The sequence below is a fragment of the Cherax quadricarinatus genome, chromosome 59 (genome assembly GCF_038502225.1).
Source record: "Cherax quadricarinatus isolate ZL_2023a chromosome 59, ASM3850222v1, whole genome shotgun sequence".
In the NCBI taxonomy this organism is placed as follows: Eukaryota; Metazoa; Arthropoda; class Malacostraca; order Decapoda; family Parastacidae; genus Cherax; species Cherax quadricarinatus.
Genome location: NC_091350.1, coordinates 14,618,828 through 14,640,171, shown reverse-complemented (window position 1 = coordinate 14,640,171; position 21,344 = coordinate 14,618,828). Strand labels below are relative to the sequence as shown.

The 21,344-nt window shown below is 41.1% G+C and overlaps 1 protein-coding gene across 3 annotated transcripts in view; it reads right to left on the bottom strand.

The window, feature by feature from the left end:
• Positions 1 to 4,908: 4,908 nt before the first annotated feature.
• LOC128698732 (uncharacterized aarF domain-containing protein kinase 2-like) overlaps positions 4,909 to 21,344 on the bottom strand; it is a 203,902-nt gene continuing 187,466 nt past the window's right edge. For 2 of the 3 annotated variants that reach the window (XM_070097763.1, XM_070097761.1), the window contains 3 exons: positions 20,052 to 20,324; positions 11,026 to 11,151; positions 4,909 to 5,101 (listed from right to left, as the gene is read on the bottom strand). In XM_070097763.1, coding sequence (XP_069953864.1) covers positions 4,913 to 5,101; positions 11,026 to 11,151; positions 20,052 to 20,324 — 588 coding nt within the window. In that variant the 3' untranslated portion in view covers positions 4,909 to 4,912. The remainder of the gene's footprint in view (positions 5,102 to 11,025; positions 11,152 to 20,051; positions 20,325 to 21,344) is intronic. The other variant, XM_070097762.1, reaches the window with a different exon arrangement.

Below are 21,344 nucleotides of genomic sequence, written 5' to 3'. Positions count from 1 at the left end.
AGAAGGAGTGCTTGACGTGTCGGTCTTTTCCGAGTAGAATGGGAAGGTAACGACGGAGCATCATCAGGAGATTGACGTTGGCGTTTAGGAGTAGGACCGGAGTTGGTCCGGCATGAAATGGGTGGGCGATTCGAAAATTGCCGTACCGTAGAGGGAGAAGCCGGAAGCATAGTCAAAGGAGAGCGGAGTTCAGACAAATCGAAGGAGTCAGTCGAAGCCCCGGTACCTGAAGCGGGTGAGGAAACAGCACCAGCAAGAGGTACAGGGGCATCAGGAGTGTCCGAAGAGTGGCCTAAACACAAGGCAGGGTCAGAATGGGGTGCGGTATCAAGAAGGGGCCCGGGGGTAGTGGTTTCATGGACTAGGGCTGCCATGGTTAGGTTACTCCTTTGCTTTTTGTTTTTAAGAAAAAAAAAAGAAAGAAGAAAAGAAAATAAAAATAAAAAAAGAATAAAAAAAGGGGGGAGCGGGGAGGAATAGTTCCCAGGAGGAATGAAAGGGCCGGAAATCTTCCTCCGCGCCCAAGAGGACCTCAACACCGCTAGTAGCGCAGATGCAGCATGGAACCCGTGCCATACCCTACCCTTCATGCCAGTAAACCAGCAATCCGGGATAGCAACCTCACATCTGCCGAGCTACCTCGGTGGACAAAAGAGAGGGCGGCCGGATATCCGCCACAAAGCATACCTCCTTCGGCCAACACCCCCGGAATCCGAAAGGTGGCTTCCAGAGATACACCCGTTGCCCAAAAGACACCCCAAGCTACTCCGGGATACCGGAGAGGGATCGGGACATCCCCAGGCAATCCAGATTCCACGGCAAACTACGCCACCGCCAAGAACCTCAACGGAATGGGATGGACCCCGGTGTCCTTTCCCCTACCTAGGAACTAGCGCGCCTGTGGGAGAAATCCCGAAGGCCAAAAAGAGGAAGGGCAAAAGGGAGGGGTGAGGAGGAGGAGGAGGAATGGAAAAAGGGGAGGATGGGGAGGATGGGATAGGGGAGGGGAGAATGGGGGGTAATTAGGTTCGGTCTGAGGAAGAAGACCGACAGGGCTAATTCCTCAGACCAAGAGCCTCTTCACCACGCCAAGGAGCCCCCCTTGAAGAGGTAAGGGTAGATGAGCGAATGATACAGTCCAAGGAGAGCTGATTGTGGAACATAGTACCATATCTTTGATATTATGCCTACTGTCTTAGAGATTTTATTGGAAATTTGTTGTATGTGTCTGGAATTTGAAGCTACTGTCAAGATGGATTCCAAGGAATTTTCCATTTGTGAGTCTTGTGATGGGTGATCCATTTAGCATCATGTTAAGTGGAACATTTGCAGGTATGTTTCCAAACTGAATTAAATAGGTTTTGTCACTATTGAGAGTAAACTTATTAGTCATCATCCAGGTAGATATTTTCTGCAATTCGGCATTAACAGTGTTGGCCAGTATGACTGGGTTTTGGTGAGAGAAGACGTATGTAGTGTCATCTGTAAATAATATGAGTTGAGTAGTTGTGATGCATTCGGTAGGTCATTGATGTAAATGAGAAAGAGGAGTGGGCCAAGGACACTTCCTTGTGGGACACTGACTGTGATTGGTTGAGTGGAAGAGTTTGCTCCATTTGTGTACAAATATTGGCTTCTGTTAGTAAGGTATGACTTTAGGTAGCTGAGGGAGTGCCCTCTTATACCACAGTGTGTTAATTTAATGTGCAGCAAATCATGGTCGACTGTATCAAAAGCTTTACGTAAATCAGTGAAGATTCCCGGTAGGACTTCTTTCTTCTCAAAAGCGGTGTATATTAGCTCTAGCATGTGTATAATAGCATCATTTGTGCTTTTATTATTCCTGAATCCAAACTGACAGGGGTTTAGTATGTTGTGCGAGACGAGGTAGGAATAGATCTGTCTATTTTTTATTTTTTATTATCACATGGCCGATTCCCACCAAGGCAGGGTGGCCCGAAAAAGAAAAACTTTCACCATCATTCACTCCATCACTGTCTTGTCAGAAGGGTGCTTTACACTACAGTTTTTAAACTGCAACATTAACACCCCTCCTTCAGAGTGCAGGCACTGTATTTCCCATCTCCAGGACTCAAGTCCGGCCTGCCGGTTTCCCTGAACCCCTTCATAAATGTTACTTTGCTCGCACTCCAACAGCACGTCAAGTATTAAAAACCATTTGTCTCCATTCACTCCTATCAAACACGCTCACGCATGCCTGCTGGAAGTCCAAGCCCCTCGCACACAAAAGCTCCTTTACCCCCTCCCTCCAACCTTTCCTAGGCCGACCCCTACCCCGCCTTCCTTCCACTACAGACTGATACACTCTTGAAGTCACTCTGTTTCGCCCCATTCTCTCTACATGTCCGAACCACCTTAACAACCCTTCCTCAGCCCTCTGGACAACAGTTTTGGTAATCCCGCACCTCCTCCTAACTTCCAAACTACGAATTCTCTGCATTATATTCACACCACACATTGCCCTCAGACATGACATCTCCACTGCCTCCAGCCTTCTCCTCGCTGCAACATTCATCACCCATGCTTCACACCCATATAAGAGCGTTGGTAAAACTATACTCTCGTACATTCCCCTCTTTGCCTCCAAGGACAAAGTTCTTTGTCTCCACAGACTCCTAAGTGCACCACTCACCCTTTTCCCCTCATCAATTCTATGATTCACCTCATCTTTCATAGACCCATCCGCTGACACGTCCACTCCCAAATATCTGAATACATTCACCTCCTCCATACTCTCTCCCTCCAATCTGATATCCAATCTTTCATCACCTAATCTTTTTGTTATCCTCATAACCTTACTCTTTCCTGTATTCACTTTTAATTTTCTTCTTTTGCACACCCTACCAAATTCATCCACCAATCTCTGCAACTTCTCTTCAGAATCTCCCAAGAGCAGTGTCATCAGCAAAGAGCAACTGTGACAACTCCCACTTTATGTGTGATTCTTTATCTTTTAACTCCACGCCTCTTGCCAAGACCCTCGCATTTACTTCTCTTACAACCCCATCTATAAATATATTAAACAACCACGGTGACATCACACATCCTTGTCTAAGGCCTACTTTTACTGGGAAATAATTTCCCTCTTTCCTACATACTCTAACTTGAGCCTCACTATCCTCATAAAAACTCTTCACTGCTTTCAGTAACCTACCTCCTACACCATACACCTGCAACATCTGCCACATTGCCCCCCTATCCACCCTGTCATACGCCTTTTCCAAATCCATAAATGCCACAAAGACCTCTTTAGCCTTATCTAAATACTGTTCACTTATATATTTCACTGTAAACACCTGGTCCACACACCCCCTACCTTTCCTAAAGCCTGTCTATGAATTAATTTTTCAAAGATTTTAGAGAGCAGAGGTAAGTTAGATATTGGTCTATAGTTATTCAAGTCTGATAACCTCCTTTGTGGATCGGGGTGGCCCTCGCTATTTTGAGAATTGCTGGGAAGGTGGAGGATTCGAAGGATTTGCTAAAGAGTGTTGCAATAATTGGTGAAAGTACTTGTGAAGCTTTCTTGTACATAAAAGGTGTCAAGTTGTGTATGTCTTCTGCCTTGTTTTTAAGGGTGTTGATGAGCGAGACTTCTGTTGGGTTGGTTGGGGCTAGGAATTGTGTATTCAGGTAGGTGCCTGTGAGGTAGTCTGATGGACAGGTGTTTGAGCTTGGGATTTTGCTCGCTAGATTCTTTCCTATGGTGGAGAAGAAAACATTGAGTCTGTTTGCTGTTTCAGTTGGTGTGAGTAGGGGTTTTGATTTTTTGATTGTTTTGTTTTTGTCCATTTTGTTTTTGTTCATTGTCCAGACTCCCAATCTGAAGCCTGTCTACAGCGGTGAACAATTTAAAAAAAAAAACTTATTTTTTCTCACAAAATGGTAAAGACACTTTTCCTAAGGGTAATAAAATAAAAAGTATGAAATTTAATGGAAAATTGACGAAATTACGCTTTTGCGAATTTTGCTGTGTCAGCGATATTTATGCATCGGTGATTTTGCCCACTTTGAGTCCTATTTTAGGCCAATTACAATGTTCCAGTAGACCAAATTCTTGGCTATTGTGCTAATGTCTTCTATTTTATCAATTGAGCACAAGAAACCACCCAATCAACTATTTCAAATACCCAATAAAGTGATCAGAAATTGGTAATTTGGCCAGTTTCACACAAATTTCAAAATATATCAGTTTTGAAATAGAGTACAGACTAAACAATACAGTCATTCCTGGCACTAAAATAACATTTCCTCTATTCAGTAGTTACTTTCATAGGCTTTATATATGAATTCCATTTTGATATTCACACACAATATTGTAATAAATGTATAAATAACATCAGCGCATTCATGAACACACATTAGACTGATCAGCTGGATGTGTATTGAACAAGAGACGTGATTTGTTTACTCTTGAATATTGGCAAAAATCAAACATTTCCACTACTTTGTGCTTAATTCCAAGCTATATTCAGTCCTGAAACCAATCAAAATAATTTTTATTTCTGTAATATATCTTCCATTCTATCACGAGAGACCAAGAAACGGAGAATATAACCATAAAAATCATGTGAAAATACACCACAAATTCGCCATTTTAAACCAAAAACACTGTCGCAGTTTTTTCTCATTATGCACTGTGTGCTGCAGAACTTTTTTTATATGGTGTACACTTACCGCATAGACCCATTCTCTCATATCTAGGCCCAAATTTATCACTTACAGCTTATGTGTGTGAGCTGAGCTCATGGCATAGTACTACAGCACTGACAGTGACCTCAAGCCCATAGTACTATGGCACAGACAATGCAAGGGTTAAATTTAAATTACTGGTAGGTTTTATTTGTAAGTGTTGAAGGAGAACAAATTTTCATAAGGGATAGAAAGCCATTCAAAAAATTTCTCCTCTTACTAATATTGGTCTAGCTCTTTCTAATATATCCATGTCTGGATCTAGTGTTCTTCCGAGGCCTTCCAAGACAAATATTGCCAGTACAACTGCACTGAATGCTGACTCCAAACGCACATGATGCCTCAAAAGAATGCTCAAGACCTGCTGTAGCAGGCTTCCCACATCCACCTGCAAAATAAGCGCTAAGAATTAAAAACTGATTCTCTTGGTAATGATCATAACAATTAATGATACAATAATGTATTACTAGCTACATTCTGTTAAGACACCCTTCAAGGGGCAAGCAGTGCTTTGATGCTAGTGGTCTCTTGATCCAAGTAATTTGAGTTATCCTCCTTCCTCAGACAAAATCTGATTAGCTCCAATCCCGAGGATATGAATTCTTATGGGTTAATATTTTCCCACAATTCTAATAACATGGCAAAAGAAATATTTAGGTATCCCTGAGTGGCTATTCAACTTCTTGATTGTTAGCCATTTTCTTATTCGTACAAAGCTTACCATGGGTTCAAGCCTCACTGTTCTGTGATTTATTTACATGTACTATGTTAAGCTTTGAGTTTCATACTTTACTGTACGTTGCCTTCCTGAACCAATACTGAACTAATTATTAACTCTTAAATGGTCCAAACATATATATACGTTCTTACGCATAGCGCTCCAAACTTATATACACATTTTATTTTTCCTGCCTTCAAATTTGGCACGATTGGCCTGAGATGCCTTGTCAGCATAGAATGGCTCCTAACACTCAGTGTGCGTGGCATTAAAAAAATCTGGGACCACTTAGTACCTTGTGGGAGCGCCAGTTAAATTGAGCGCCAGCTAGAGCAGTGCGGCAAACACCAAAGATTCACTGATGTAATGTCATATTAACACTCCTCTATTAAGAGGAAAGCGATGTTAACCCCAAGTTTAGGGTCTGTCGATCTCTATCTGTCTATTTCTGTCTATATCTCTATCTATCTGTCTATTTCTGTCTCTGTCTACCTCTGTCTATCTGTCTTTGTCTATCTCTCTCTGTATCTCTTTCAATCTGTCTCTCTTTCTATCTGTCTGTCTATCTCTGTCTTACAGGTACACATAAATACAAGTATACATAGTGTAAATTACTTAGGATAACCCAAAAACTCCAGACAAAGTGCTATACTTTGCTTGAAGATATGAGTATAGGTGATGATGCAGTCTTGTGGTTCTATCTGAGACAGAGAGCTAGACAGATAGACAGACAGGGAGCTCGACAGACAGACAAATTGACAGCGAAAACAAGGGAGGGCGATGCTCATCAAATGTCACCTCTAATCTTTTCTTATCGCTGCACTCTCGTGTATGCTCATCAAATGTCAGTTCTTATCAGTTGTTATCTCATCTTATCATGTCACTGTCAGGGGTGGACTTTGTTTTTCATGCTTCAAGGGAACTTATTATTACCTATTATTATTTTTTTTTTTAACAACTCGGCCGTCTCCCATCCCATCTCATCATCATTCAACACTTTCACCTTACTCACACATAATCACTGTTTTTGCAGAGGTGCTCAGAACACAACAGTTTAGAAGCATATACGTATAAAGATACACAACATATCCCTCCAAACTGCTAATATCCCGAACCCCTCCTTTAGAGTGCAGGCATTGTTCTTCCCATTTCCAGGGCTCAAGTCCGGCTATATAAAAATGTAACCGATTTCCCTGAATCCCTTCACTAAATATTACCCTGCTCACACTTCAACAGATCGTCAGGTCCCAAATACCATTCGTCTCCATTCACTCCTATCTAACATGCTCACACATGCTTGCTGGAAATCCAAGCCCCTTGCCCATAAAACCTCCTTCACCCCCTCCCTCCAACCTTTTTGAGGATGACCCCTACCCCGCCTTCCTTCCCCTACAGATTTATACGCTCTCCATGTCATTCTACTTTGATCCATTCTCTCTAAATGACCAAACCACCTCAACAACCCCTCTTCAGCCCTCTGACTAATACTTTTATTAACTCCACACCTTCTCCTAATTTCCACACTCCGAATTTTCTGCATAATATTTACACCACACATTGCCCTTAGACAAGACATCTCCACTGCCTCCAACCGCCTCCTCGCTGCTGCATTCACAACCCAAGCTTCACACCCATATAAGAGTGTTGGTACTACTATACTTTCTTACATTCCCTTCTTTGCCTCCATAGATAACGTTTTTTGACTCCACATATACCTCAACACACCACTCGCCTTTTTTCCCTCATCAATTCTATGTTTAACCTCATTCTTCATAAATTCATCTGCCGACACGTCAATTCCCAAGTACAATGGACCCTCGACTAACGCTATTAATCCATTCCTGAGAGCTCATCATTAGTCAAAATTATCGTTAGTCAAGTTAATTTTCCCCACAAGAAATAATGGAAATCAAATTAATCCGTGTAGGGCACCCCAAAGTATGAAAAAAAAATTGTTTTTACCACATGAAATATTAATTTTAATACACACAAACTGAAGAAGACATGCACAGTTACATGACACTTACCTTTATTGAAGATCTGGTGATGATTGATGGGATGGGAGGAGGGGAGAGTGTTGATGGTCTTAGTGTTTAGAAGGGGAATCCCCTTCCATTAGGACTTGAGGTGGCAAGTCCTTTTCCAGGGTTACTTCCCTTCCCTTTAAATCTCTCAAACCAACCTTTGCTGGCCTTAAATTCACTCACATCACCACTAGTTGCTGGCATTTTTTTAATTAAATTGTCATGCAACTTCCTAGCCTTTTCACATATGATCGCCTGAGAGATGCTATCTCCTGCTATCTGTTTTTCGTTTATCCACACCAATAACAATCTCTCAACATCTTCGAGTATACTTGCGATCTCAGTTTCGAAAACATAGTTGCACCTTTGGCAAGAACAGCTTCCTTGATTGCCGTTTTCTTGGCCACAATAGTAGCGATGGTTGATTGGGATTTTGTGTACAACCTGGCCAGCTCGGAGGCACGCACTCCACTTTCATACTTAGCAATGATCTCTTTCTTCATATCCATAGTAATTCTCACCCTTTTTGCTGTAGGGTTGGCACTAGAAGCTTTCTTGGGGCCCATGGTGACTTACTTTGCAGGTGCAATCACTAAAAAGGCTGTGATAATATGAAATGTTCCGATTGTATGCTTGGAAGCGACCGCGGTGGCTGGCTGGCTTGTAAACACTGGCCAGAAGTGGACGCGTCTCAGACGGAACAAATAGTGTTGGTCGAGTTTTTTAGCGCTAGTCGAGGCAAAAATTTTGCGTTAAAATGTATCGCTAGTCGGATATATCGTTAATCGATGCCATCATTGGTCGAGGGTCCACTGTATCTGAAAACATTCACTTCTTCCATACTCCTCCTTCCCAATTTGATATCCAATTTTTCTTTATCTAAATCATTTGATACCCTCATCACCTTACTCTTTTCTACGTTCACTTTCAACTTTCTACCTTTACACACACTCCCAAACTCATCCACTAACCTTTGCAATTTTTCTTTAGAACTCCCATGAGCACAGTATCATCAGCAAAAAGCAACTGTGTCAATTCCCATTTTGTATTTGATTCCCCATAATTTAATCCCACCCCTCTCCCGAATACCCTAGCATTTACTTCTTTTACAACCCCATCTATAAATATATTAAACAACCATGGTAACATTACACATCCCTGTCTAAGACCTACTTTTACTGGGAAGTAGTCTCCCTCTCTTCTACACACCCTAACCTGAGCCTCACTATCCTCATAAAAACTCTTTACAGCATTTAGTAACTTACCACCTATTCCATATATACTTGCAACATCTGCCACATTGCTCCCCTATCCACTCTATTATATGCCTTTTCTAAATCCATAAATGCAATAAAAACTTTCCTACCTTTATCTAAATACTGCTCACATATATGCCTCAATGTAAACACTTGATCTACACATCCCCTACTCACTCTGAAACCTCCTTGCTCATCCGCATTCCTACATTCTGTCTTACCTCTAATTCTTTCAATAATAACCCTACCGTACACTTTTTCCTGGTATACTCAGTAAACTTATTCCTCTATAATTTTTACAATCTCTTTTGTCCCCCTTCCCTTTATATAAAGGGACTATACATACTCTCTGCCAATCCCTAGGTACCTTCCCCTCTTTCATACATTTATTAAACAAAAATACCAACCACTCCAACACTATATTCCCCCCTGCTTTTAACATTTCTGTCATGATCCCATCAGTTCCAGCTGCTTTACCCCCTTTCATTCTACGTAATGCCTCATGCACCTCCCCCACACTCACATCCTGTTTTTCTTCACTCCTAAAAGATGGTATACCTCCCTGGCCAGTGCATGAAATTACCGCCTCCCTTTCTTCGTCGACATTTAAAAGTTCCTCAAAATATTCTCGCCATCTACCCAAAACCTCCATCTCCCCATTTCTCCCCTACTCTGTTTTTAACTGACAAATCCATTCGTTCTCTAGGCTTTCTTAACTTTTTTAACTCCAAAATTTTTTCTTATTTTCATTAAAATTTCTTGACAGTGCCTCTCCCACTCTATCATCTGCTCCCCTTTTGCACTCTCTCACCACTCTCTTCACCTTTCTTTTACTCTCCATATACTCTGCTCTTCTTATAACACTTCTGCTTTGTAAAAACCTCTCATAAGCTAACTTTTTCTCTTTTATCACACCCTTTACTTCATCATTCCACCAATCACTCCTCATTCCTCCTGCACCCACTCTCCTATAACCACAAACTTCTGCCCCACTTTCTAATACTGCATTTTTAAAACTATTCCAACCCTCTTCAACCCCCCACTACTCATACTTGCACCAGCCCACCTTTCTGCCAATAGTTGCTTAAATCTCACCCGAACTTCCTCCTCCCTTAGTTTATACACTTTCACCTCCCTCTTGCTTGTTGTTGCCATTTTCCTCTTTTCCCATCTACCTCTTACTCTAGCTGTAGCTACAACTAAATAATGATCCTATATATCAGTTGCCCCTCTATAAACTTGTACATCCTGGAGCCTACCCATCAACCTTTTATCCACCAATACATAATCTAACAAACTACTTTCATTACATGCTATATTATACCTTGTATATTTATTTATCCTCTTCTTCATAAAGTATGTATTACTTATTACCAAACCTATTATTAGTATTACCTATTCTTCATCTCCTCCTCCTCCTCCTCCTCCTTCTCCCCCTCCTCCTCCTTCTCCTCCTCCTCCTCCTCCTCCTTCTCCCCCTCCTCCTTCTCCTCCTCCTCCTTCTCCTCTTCCTCCTTCTCCTCCTCCTTTTCTTCCTCCTCCTCCTCCTTCTTCTCCCCCTCCTCCTTCTCCTCCTCGTCCTCCTCCTTCTCCTCCTCTTCCTCCTCCTCCTCCTCCTCTTCCTCCTTCTCCCCCTCCTCCTCCTCCTTCTCCTCCTCCTCCTCCTCATTGTCATTATATACTTCCACATATCCAAAACATTGCTGGGACATATAAATACTTTGTATATGCTCCAAGACAATAGTAAATGGCCAAGGCAGGTGTAAATGTCCACCTGTCAGTGTGTTTGTGACAATTTGAGTACAATTTCAGTACCTAATACTAGTGTCAGAACAAAGATTGGTTATAAAATGACAAGAACTACTACAAATTGTAATTATCAGGACATAAAAATTATATAAAATAATATGAAAAATAGAAAAAAAAGGTATATCGGCAACACTTCTGCAAGCGGCAGGACTCGATGTTGCTGTCACATAAGCATCCAGTGCCAACTTCTCGGCCTCATATCTCGGCAAGTACTGACCCTAATTTTTTTTTATTCTAAAACACGTCAAAAAATGTGTTCTTTTTTTCCATAATTTTTTTTTTTTTTCAAAATATTTGGGGCGCTGCGCGAGTGAACATATATATATGTTTTGATTGTTTAAGGGTTAAACATTATACAATATGACCTAGATACTGTTAACATTAGGCGAGTGGGAGGCCATGACAAACTCAAGACATCACCACTAATATGCTATACTATCATGTACAGAGGTTATGCAGACAAGAACTAATGTTTAAACAGTTATAACATTAATATATACTGCACCTGTCCAAGAGAAATAGTATTTTCTCTGGCTGTTTGCACAAGTTCTGTTATTTCTGCCTTAAATGCTTCTGGATTTTGGCACTGATGATCACTTTTATCCAAGAACAGCTCTGCCACTGAGTCACCCTACAGATATTTTGTAATATTACTGACAATACTACATGGGTTTACCTTCACATACACTTTTTTTTTTTTCAACAATTCAGCCATCTCCCACCAAGGCAGGGTGACCCAAAAAAAAGAAAGACACTTTCACCATCATTCACCATCTTTGCAGTGGCACCCAGATACAAGAATTCAGATGTCACTCCAAACAGCCAATATCCCAAACCCATCCTTTAAAGTGCAGGGAATGTACTTCCCATCTCTAGGAATCAAGTCCGGCTAACCAGTTTCCCTTAATCTCATAACAAAATATTACCCTGCTCATACTCCAACAGATCATCAAGTCCCAAAAACCATTCATCTCCATTCACTCCTATCTAACAGGCTCACACACGCTTGCTGGAAGTCCAAGCCCCTCACCCACAAAACTTCCTTAACCCCTTCCCTCCAACCTTTTCAGGAATGACCCCTACCCTGCCTTCCTTCCCCGATAGATTTATATGATCTCCAAGTCATTCTACTTTGTAGATGAATGGTTCAGAGAACCGACATGCTGATAAATTAGACACACATGTAACTCTTGGGTATCTTTATTGAGGAAATGTTTCACCACACAGTGGCTTCATCAGTCCATACAAAGGAGCAACATGAAGAACAGGAGGAGAATGAGGTAATCAGTCCCTCAACCTTGAGTCGATGTGGTCAGTCCATCAATCTTGAATAGAATACAGCATATGAGCAGAGAAGTGGCTTATATACCATAGGCAGGAGAGGTGCAGCAGTCGTAGGTAGTGTCACATTTGTTCAATGTGGAAGTAGGTCGTGCCCAAGGGTTAGGCAAGCGAAGAATTCCCAAGTATTAAGATCCCAAGAAGTTGCAGTGTCTGACAGGATTGTAGATGAATGGTTCAGAGAACCGACATGTTGATAAATTAGACACATGTGCAACTCTTGGGTATCTTTATTGAGGAAACATTTTGTCACACAGTGGCTTCATCAGTCCATACAAAGGAGAAACGTGAAGAACAGGAGGAGAATGAGGTAATCAGTCCCTCAACCTTGAGTCAATGTGGTCAGTCCATCAATCTTGAAGAGAATACAGCATATGAGCGGAGAAGTGGCTTATATACCGTAGGCAGGAGAGGTGCAGCAGTTGTAGGTGGTGTCACATTTGTCCAATGTGGAAGTAGGTCGTGCCCAAGGGTTAGGCAAGCGAAGAATGCCCTAGTATTAAGATCCCAAGAAGTTGCAGTGTCTGACAGGATTGTAAATGAATGGTCCAGAGAACCGACATGTTGATAAATTAGGCCCATGGGCACATCCTACTTCCACATTGGACAAATATGACACCACCTACGACTGCTGCACCTGTCTTGCCTATGGTATATAAGCCACTTCTCCGCTCATATGCTGTATTCTATTCAAGATTGATGGACTGACCACAACGACTTAAGGTTGAGGGACTGATTACCTCATTCTCCTCCTGTTCTTCACGTTTCTCCTTTGTATGGACTGATGAAGCCACTGTGTGGCGAAACATTTCCTCAATAAAGATACCCAAGAGTTGCATGTAATTAATTTATCAACATGTCAGTTATCTGAACCATTCATCTACAATCCTGTCAGACACTGCAACTTCTTGGGATCTTAATACTTGGGAATTCTTCGCTTGCCTAACCCTTGGGCACGACCTACTTCCACTGGACAAATGTGACACCACCTACGACTGCTGCACCTCTCCTGCCTATGGTATATAAGCCACTTCTCCACTCATATGCTGTATTCTATTCAAGATTGATAGACTGACCACATCGATTCAAGGTTGAGGGACTGATTACCTCATTCTCCTCCTGTTCTTCACGTTTTTTCTTTGTATGGACTGATGAAGCCACTGTGTGGTGAAACGTTTCCTCAATAAAGATACCCAAGTGTTGCACGTGTCTAATTTATCATCATTCTACTTTGTTCCATTCACTCTAAATGACCAAACCACCTCAAGAACCCCTCTTCAGCCCTCTGACTAATACTTTTAGCAACTCCACACCTAATTTCTACACTACGAATTCTCTGCATAATATTTACACCACACCTAGAGGGATTAGTACCAAACTTGCACACAAAAATCACTCCCAATGAAAGCAAAAGACTCGGTAGACGATGCAAAATCCCCGCAATGAAAAGCAGGGGTGCCACTAGCACAATATGAGACACCACAATAAGTATCAGGAACCTAAGACTGTTCAACTGCCTCCCAGTATACATAAGGGGGATTACCAATAGACCCTTGGCTGTCTTCAAGAAGGTACTGGACAGGCACCTAAAGTCAGTACCTGACCAGTCGGGCTGTGGTTCGTATGTTGGGTTACATGTGGCCAACAGTAACAGCCTGGTTGATCAGACCCTGATGCACCATGAGGCCTGGTGACAGACCAGGTCGCAGGGGTGTTGACCCCTGAAACCCTCTCCAGGTACACTCCAGATATACACATTGCCCTTAGACATGGCATCTACACTGCCTCCAGCTGCCTCCTGAGCATATCATAGAAAATAAATTGTATACTGTACAATTTATGAGTACAGTATACTATATATATATTTTTTAAATACTGGTCATCTCCCACTAAGGCAGGGTGACTTGAAAAAGAAAAGACAAAAGTTTTTCTTTTATGTCCGGTAATTTAAACATAAGGGGTTGCTAGCCCCTTGCTCCAGGCATTTTAGTCTCTTCTTACAACAGGCATGGCTTCTGGAGGAAGGATTCTTCTCCACTTCCCCATGGAGAGTATAATGCATATGGTATATTATTATTAGTAGTAGTATTATTATTAGTACAGTACAGTGGACCCCCGAGTTTCGTGATTAATCCGTTCCAGAGAGCCTGCCAAAAGTCGAAATTCACGAAACTCGAAACCATTTTCCCCATAAGAAATAATGGAAATAAAATTAATCCGTTCCAGACACCCAAAAATATTAAAATAAAATATTTTTTTTTCAAATTAAATAAAGATTTATATACTGAAATCAATGAGAAATCAAGTACATGCATATAAAAAATAATAATATTACACTTACCTTTACTGAAGACTTCTGGGTGGATGGAAGACGGGAGGAGGGGATAGGAGGAAGGTGTACACTATTGTTTGGAAGGAGAATCTCCTTCCATTAGGACTTTAGGTAGCAAGTCCTTATCTGGGGTTACTTCCCTTCTTCTTTTAATGCCACTGGGAACAACTTGAGAGTCACTGGACCCCTGTCGCACAAAATATCTGTCCAGAGAGGTCTTTTTCTGGTGTTTCTTTAAGATTTTCCTGAAGTGGGACACAACACTGTCATTGTACATGTTGCAGATATGGCTTGTTTCAGCTTGGTCAGGGTGATACTTTTCAACAAAACTTTGCAACTCATTCTACTTGGCACAAATCTCCTTAATCTTTGAAGAAGGCACCTCATCCACTCCCATTCCTCCTCCTCTGAAGCAAGTTCCTCGGCTGTGGTCTGATGCTGTTCCAGTTGAAGCTCTTGCAGTTCGTCAGTGGTTAGCTCTTCCCTGTGGTCCCCCACCAACTCTTCCATATCCCCGTCACTCACCTCCAACCCCATGGACTTGCCCAATGCCACAACACCTTCCACAACAGGCAGAGGGTCGGCAGGGACAGGGTCTGCCTCAAACCCTTCAAAATCCCTCTGGATTGTGTTCCTCACTTTATTTACCAAAGGGCTTGCACTAGCTTTCCTTGGGTCCATGATGACTTATTTAGCAGTTGCAAGCACAAAAAAACAATGGATTATTATGAAATGTATTGTATGAACCCGCGGGGTGATGGTCACGTGTTGGTAAACAATGGCACACTGAGCGTGAATGGCGTGTGAGACTGGCTTGGTGTGAGTGGTGATGGGCGAACAGGTACCGGACGGTCGCCGAAACACGAGTCTAATCACGAAACTCGAGGCCAAATTTTGCCAAAAAAACTCGCTGAAGGTCGAATTTCACAAAAGTCGAGGCTGCTGAAACTCGAGGGTCCACTGTATTAGTATTATTATTACAGCCTCTCCTCACTTAATGATGGAATTCCGTTCTTAATACCACATCGGCATGCGAATTTGTCGCTAGACAAGGAGCATACTATAATGGTAGCGGGTTTAAGTCAACCATCTTTGATATTGCTTTAATGTCACCCTTGCACCATTTATAAAATTTTTAGTATAATTTTAAATGTTTATACAGTAGTTTACTATACAGCAGGGCCCCACTTATATGGCAACCTATGGCAATTTATAGGGAAACCTAGTCAAAGTATTAAACCTTTCCCCTTTCAGCCTATTTCAGCACCACATGAACCCTTCAGCAAGCTTGTAGTGGATGTAGTTGGTTCAATCCCAAGGACAAGAATGGGAAATAATTATTTACTCAAAATTATTTGCTCCACTACCAGGTACCTGGAAGCAGTCCCTCTACATAAGATAACAGCTCGTGTAGTCTTAAGGACTCTGATGAAGTTCTTTTTCCATACTGGTTTTCCTCAAGAAGTAGAAACAGACCAAGGGGCTAGCTTTACCTCAAAGTTATTTAGAAATGTTTTAAAGGGATTAAAAGTAGAGCCTAAGTTTTCAACTGCCTATCACCCTCAGTCTCAGGGGGAAACAGAGAAATTACATCAAACCCTTAAGACAATGATGCAAGCCTATGGTATAGACAATACTAACAACTTGGATGAGAGGATCCCTCTCTTTGCATTTTCTGAGCGGGGTAGCACTCTGGGATCTCTGAGCTATTGGCTTGGGGAGGATGGTGATGCTCCCACCTTGGAGCTTTTTCTCAGTTTCAGATACTGTTTGGCTCGTATGAGGTGGCTGGTACTAGTAAATGTGCCCATCAACCACACCAGGATGATGATGTGGGACCGTAATGTGGACCGTAATGCTTTGGAAGCTGGAGAGGTGCTGACATTGGAGCCAATTCATGTGAAAATCTGTATGGCAAGTTGCTGTGAGCTGAACACGGTGTGGGGAAAGTTCTCAGATGTAAGGTATAAAACCCACACACCTGAGCAGAAAAAGAATAAGTGTAATGTACACAGTAACCTGTTAAAGGGTTTAAAGTTATGTTAGAAATCTAGAGTGGCCATTGTTTTAATGAAAGGTAAATGAGTGCAAAATAGTAATCTGTTTGTAATGGCAAAAGTGTATTTAAGAAATTCCATATTTGTAAAAGATTTTGGGAAACATATGTTTGGTCTTACTGAGAAAAATGTTGGAGAGTTGGCTCAGCCACTGTGGAACTTTGTAAAAGTTTGGGATGTCAGTAAAGGGGAAAAGTTGAAACTCCATGAGGTAATTGTTAAGGAAGCTGAGCCAATTCAACAATTCTTGTGTGGGAAAAATATGTATGAAAAATGGGATATGGAGGAAGAAGTGAAATTCTTCCAACACCAGTTTGTAGTGCTTAGTGAGTCAGTGGGCTTCCCCATGCTTCATGGTTCCCAAATTAGATGGCACCCTGAGCATATGTACTGACTGCCACAAGGTACATTGAACAATTAGGTTTACAGGTTTAAAAAGATTGATACTGATGCACTAAGAGATGCAAAAATTTTAAATAAACTAAAACATGGGACAGGAAGATGTGATTTCCATGGCATGTGTGCCAGTACCATTTCCATGTGTGTAATGGCAACTGGGTTCATTGTGTACATAAAATTTAGGTGTGAGATGGAAAGTGAAGGTATTTTTGTAAACTTGATGTACACAGCCCGGGTGCAAAGGGATGTCCTTGGTGTTTGTTTTTGTACTGCGAGAGGTTGCAGAATTGTTACTATCTATGAAGAACTTTCTAAGTTTGAGTGTCAACATTTTGTCACAGGAAAGAAAATTTTCATTTTGGGGTTGGCTATTCTGCATTTATATATGTCTCAGGATCTCTTCATCCTGTTCCTGTTTATGGTGACCAAAATCAGACTCTTAAGATTGGCTTTGTTCCTACAGCCCTTTAATTTGGAAGTCAAATATATAAAAGGCTCAAAGAATGTGGTAGCTGATGCTCTCTCTAGATGTTTCATGCAGAAGCATGGTGCATGCTCTGTACATAGTGTTTGTCTTGTGCTGCCTTGTTCTTCTGCAGAGGTGAACTCTCGGTGAGTCTGATTGCTCCCTACCAGCCGACTGTGAAGGAGATGAATCGGAGCCAAAAGTGTGATGAGAGTCAGCGTATATGTATTTGTGAGTTGAGGCAGAGGTTGACAACCTTCGATGACATGAGAAGTTCAGGAAGGTATGTGATATATTTGTGTCTTGGTGTGCTCTGTGTACAAAATGGCCCAATGGATTTGTGGTCCCTTGGACCCCTCCGTGTTCTGTGTCAACTTCCTCTTTATAGGGTTAGAGGATCTATGTGAGTGGGACCTCGGAAGATGGGCTTAAGTGCATGACCATGTTAAGGATCATGAGTGTTGACTGATAAACCTCACTGTTTGGAACAGCCACCACGTAAGAGATGCCTTGACATGTTTGTGAAATTTTCTGCCTGGGGTATACCTGACCGCTCTGGGTTTGGTTCTACTCTCATCTCCTGATCAGAAAGATGCCATTCTTGAGTACCAGTTGCTTGCTGGATCACCGCAGTGGAGGCACAAGACTGTCGGTGTTGGCTTACACAGTGGGCATTGTGTGCAGTTCTTGCATTGTAATACATGTTATGTTTAGAAGCCACTAAAGTTGTAAAGTTGTTAATAGCTAAACCTTTGAGGATGAGTATGTGGGTATGTTTAAAATGATTTTTTAAAAAACTCTGCAATCTGTTCCAGTATTGTTCCTTTCAGGGTTTTTGTATGGTATGGGAAGGAATTGCCTGTATAATCTGGGAAGGTTCAGTAGAGCCTCGAATATTTGTAGATTGCCATGTAGTATCTTCACCTTGTTGTAAATAACAGTAAAGTGAAAAGTATTTATGGTGCTGGGTAATATGTTAAAATTTCTATTAGTCTTGCTAACCATCTTCAGGATAAATTTTTTTTTTACTAGCTGTATCCTGAGGGACACAGCTTTTATGAGACTTCATCTGGAGGTGGGGATATTATGGGGCTATAGGACCCAACATGTATTTATGTATCTAAGTAACAGTTACTCTGGAATACCTAATTATACTGAATCGATGGGGCACAACTGCTTTAATTCTGTCATAAGAGCAGATCACTCTTATGTCTGAAAAAGTCAGTTGAATCAAGCCTTGTTTTATCAATATGATTAGGGTGTACTATAGATGCACACACAATTAAAATAAGTAGTTTATAAGTTTTGTATTTCTTTTTTTAAAATAAGGTGTATAATGGGAAAAACAAAATTATAGTAGCTAAAGAAATGGGCTTGTTGACAGTCTTTTGTTTGTTTTGGTGGGTGGATGGGAGGAGCCTAGCTGGGTCTCTCTCTCTCTGTCTCACTCTTTTTGTGGCTCCAAGCTGAGGAGGATCTCCATCTCTTTCTTCTTGTTTCTGGGCAGGACGTGAGTGCCCCCAGAGGTAAGATTTGTTTTGAATATGATGCAACCATTATACCCAGGATGACTACAGTGAGTCAGAACACTGGGTTAAAGTCATCAAGAGAAAGGAGGGCTAATTGTTTCAGATGGACCATGTGGCTGTCCTAGCAGAGCAGCTAAGAGTGTGCATGTTTATGTTATGAATAGGAGAATGCTAAACTTGTATATTCTGTATACATCTGTCTAGAATTGTAGGTAGTAGGTTGGTAGACAGCAACCACCCAGGGAGGTACTACTGTCCTGCCAAGTGAGTGTAAAACGGAAACCTGTAATTGTTTTACATGATAGTAGAATTACTGGTGTCTTTTTTCTGACTCATAAACATGCAAGATTTCAGGTACGTCTTGCTACTTTTACTTGCACTCAGGTCACACTACACATACATGTACAAGCATATATATACACACCCCTCTGGGTTTTCTTCTATTTTCTTTCTAGTTCTTGTTCTTGTTTATTTCCTCTTATCTCCATGGGGAAGTGGAACAGAATTCTTCCTCCGTAAGCCATGCGTGTTGTAAGAGGGGACTAAAATGCCGGGAGCAAGGGGCTAGTAACCCCTTCTCCTGTGTAAATTACTAAATTTAAAAAGAGAAACTTTTGTTTTTCTTTTTGGGCCACCCTACCTTGGTGGGATACGACCGGTTTGTTGAAAAAAAAATCTGTCTAGAATATATCCCTATTTTTGTAATTGTAGTTTAAATAACCTGCTGAGAGAGTTAGTAAAAAGATTTCAGAGAATGAGGATGATCAATCATGAATGTATTACCCTAGACTTTATAAGGCCTTATTTAAGCTACCCCACACTAGGAACATGTAGTGAGAACCATACCATCAAAGTAAAAAGGGTAAACAACATAACACCTGTGTACTGAGGTTTTGTAGTCCCATGATCAGTCAGCTGAATAAACTTGTCAGACACACTGAATGTTACTCGGTGTAAAATTTTAATGATCAACACATGTGATAAACATGACTTACACTACAATATAACAGAAACAGGTTAGAAAATACTTAAGCACTCCAGCACAACCATCAACCACTGACAACTCTACATTCACAGTACAACCACATCAACCCTCTCCACAAAAATGCTACCATGATGTAAAGTAACTCATATAGTAATTTTTACCAAGTGCAACAGTAAAAAAAAAAAAGAATCATATGGCAAATTTGGAGGTCTCTGGAACAAATAGCCCTATTTTTATCCTAGTTTATGAATTGCACATGATTTAAAATTACTCACCAATTTTCAGGAATGTAACTCATGCACTATAAAGTTTATTGTATATCACGCTATAAAGTATAACATTTACAATTATATCTACAATGACTAATTATTATCAGCCAATTCTTCCAATATTATTTTATTTATGAGACCAAAAATTCTTACATCTCCAAGCACAACTTGCTTAAATACAGCCTTTATGTTGGCTAGATTTTGTTCACTGAGTTTTGACACAATACCACAGTCCAAAAGGCAGATACGCAGAGGATTAGGATCTGGCTGAACATCCATGACAAAAGTGTCACACCCGACATCAACCATCATGATGCGTAAGTTGTCCCTGGTGCTACAGGTGTCACCATCTTGGCCCAAATTGTTATTCTGCACTAGCATATTTCCTGGATGCAAATCTCCATGGACTAGGTTGTCTACAAATACCTGTGGAAAAAATGCTTATACAATACTCTGCAATAATTATAAGTCTCAAACGACAGCTGTTTTCAAAAACTTAATTACTAACACAGAAGAATAAAATTCACAATACCACTGATGGAACAATTCCACATTAACCCACAATTTGGGGAAGAAACTTCAGGTGGTGCTTCAGACAGCCCTGGACCATTATCAGCCATAGACCAAAAAGAACATGCTGTGGGTTAATAGTGAATATTTAGTACAGCATAATATACAATTATGTAACAGAATTTGGAGGTCCTCATTACTGTATTTGCAAAACCAAGGAAACGATCCAAGACATCATCCTATATACAGCACAGTACAATATTTTATACCCAGGAGACTCAAGACTTAAGCATATACAGCATTTGATGTACTTGGTAATGTTTTGAGAATCACTGCCCCTATGGCCTGGTCTCAGGCCAAGAGTCATAAATTAGAAAGGAAATATTACAGTAATAAGAAAACCACATGAAATTAAATAAAACTACAGTGGACCCCAAGTTTCATGATTAATCTGTTCCAGAGAGTCTGCCGAACGGCGAAATTCACAGGCAAATCTATTTTCCCAATAAGAAATAATGGAAACCCAATTAGTCCGTTTCAGTCAAAAGTTTTTTTTTTTTCAACAAGACGCCGTCTCCCACCGAGGCAGGGTGACCCAAAAAGAAAGAAAATCCCCAAAAAGAAAATACTTTCATCATCATTCAACACTTTCACCTCACTCACACATAATCACTGTTTTTGTAGAGGTGCTCAGAACACAACAGTTTAGAAGCATATACGTTTAAAGATACACAACATATCCCTCCAAACTGCTAATATCCTGAACTCCTCTTTTAGAGTGCAGGCATTATTTTCCCATTTCCAGGGCTCAAGTCCGGCTATATAAAAATAACTGGTTTCCGTGAATTCCTTCACTAAATACAGTGGACCCCCGGTTAACGAACTTTTTTCATTCCAGTAGTATGTTCAGGTGCCAGTACTGACCGAATTTTTTCC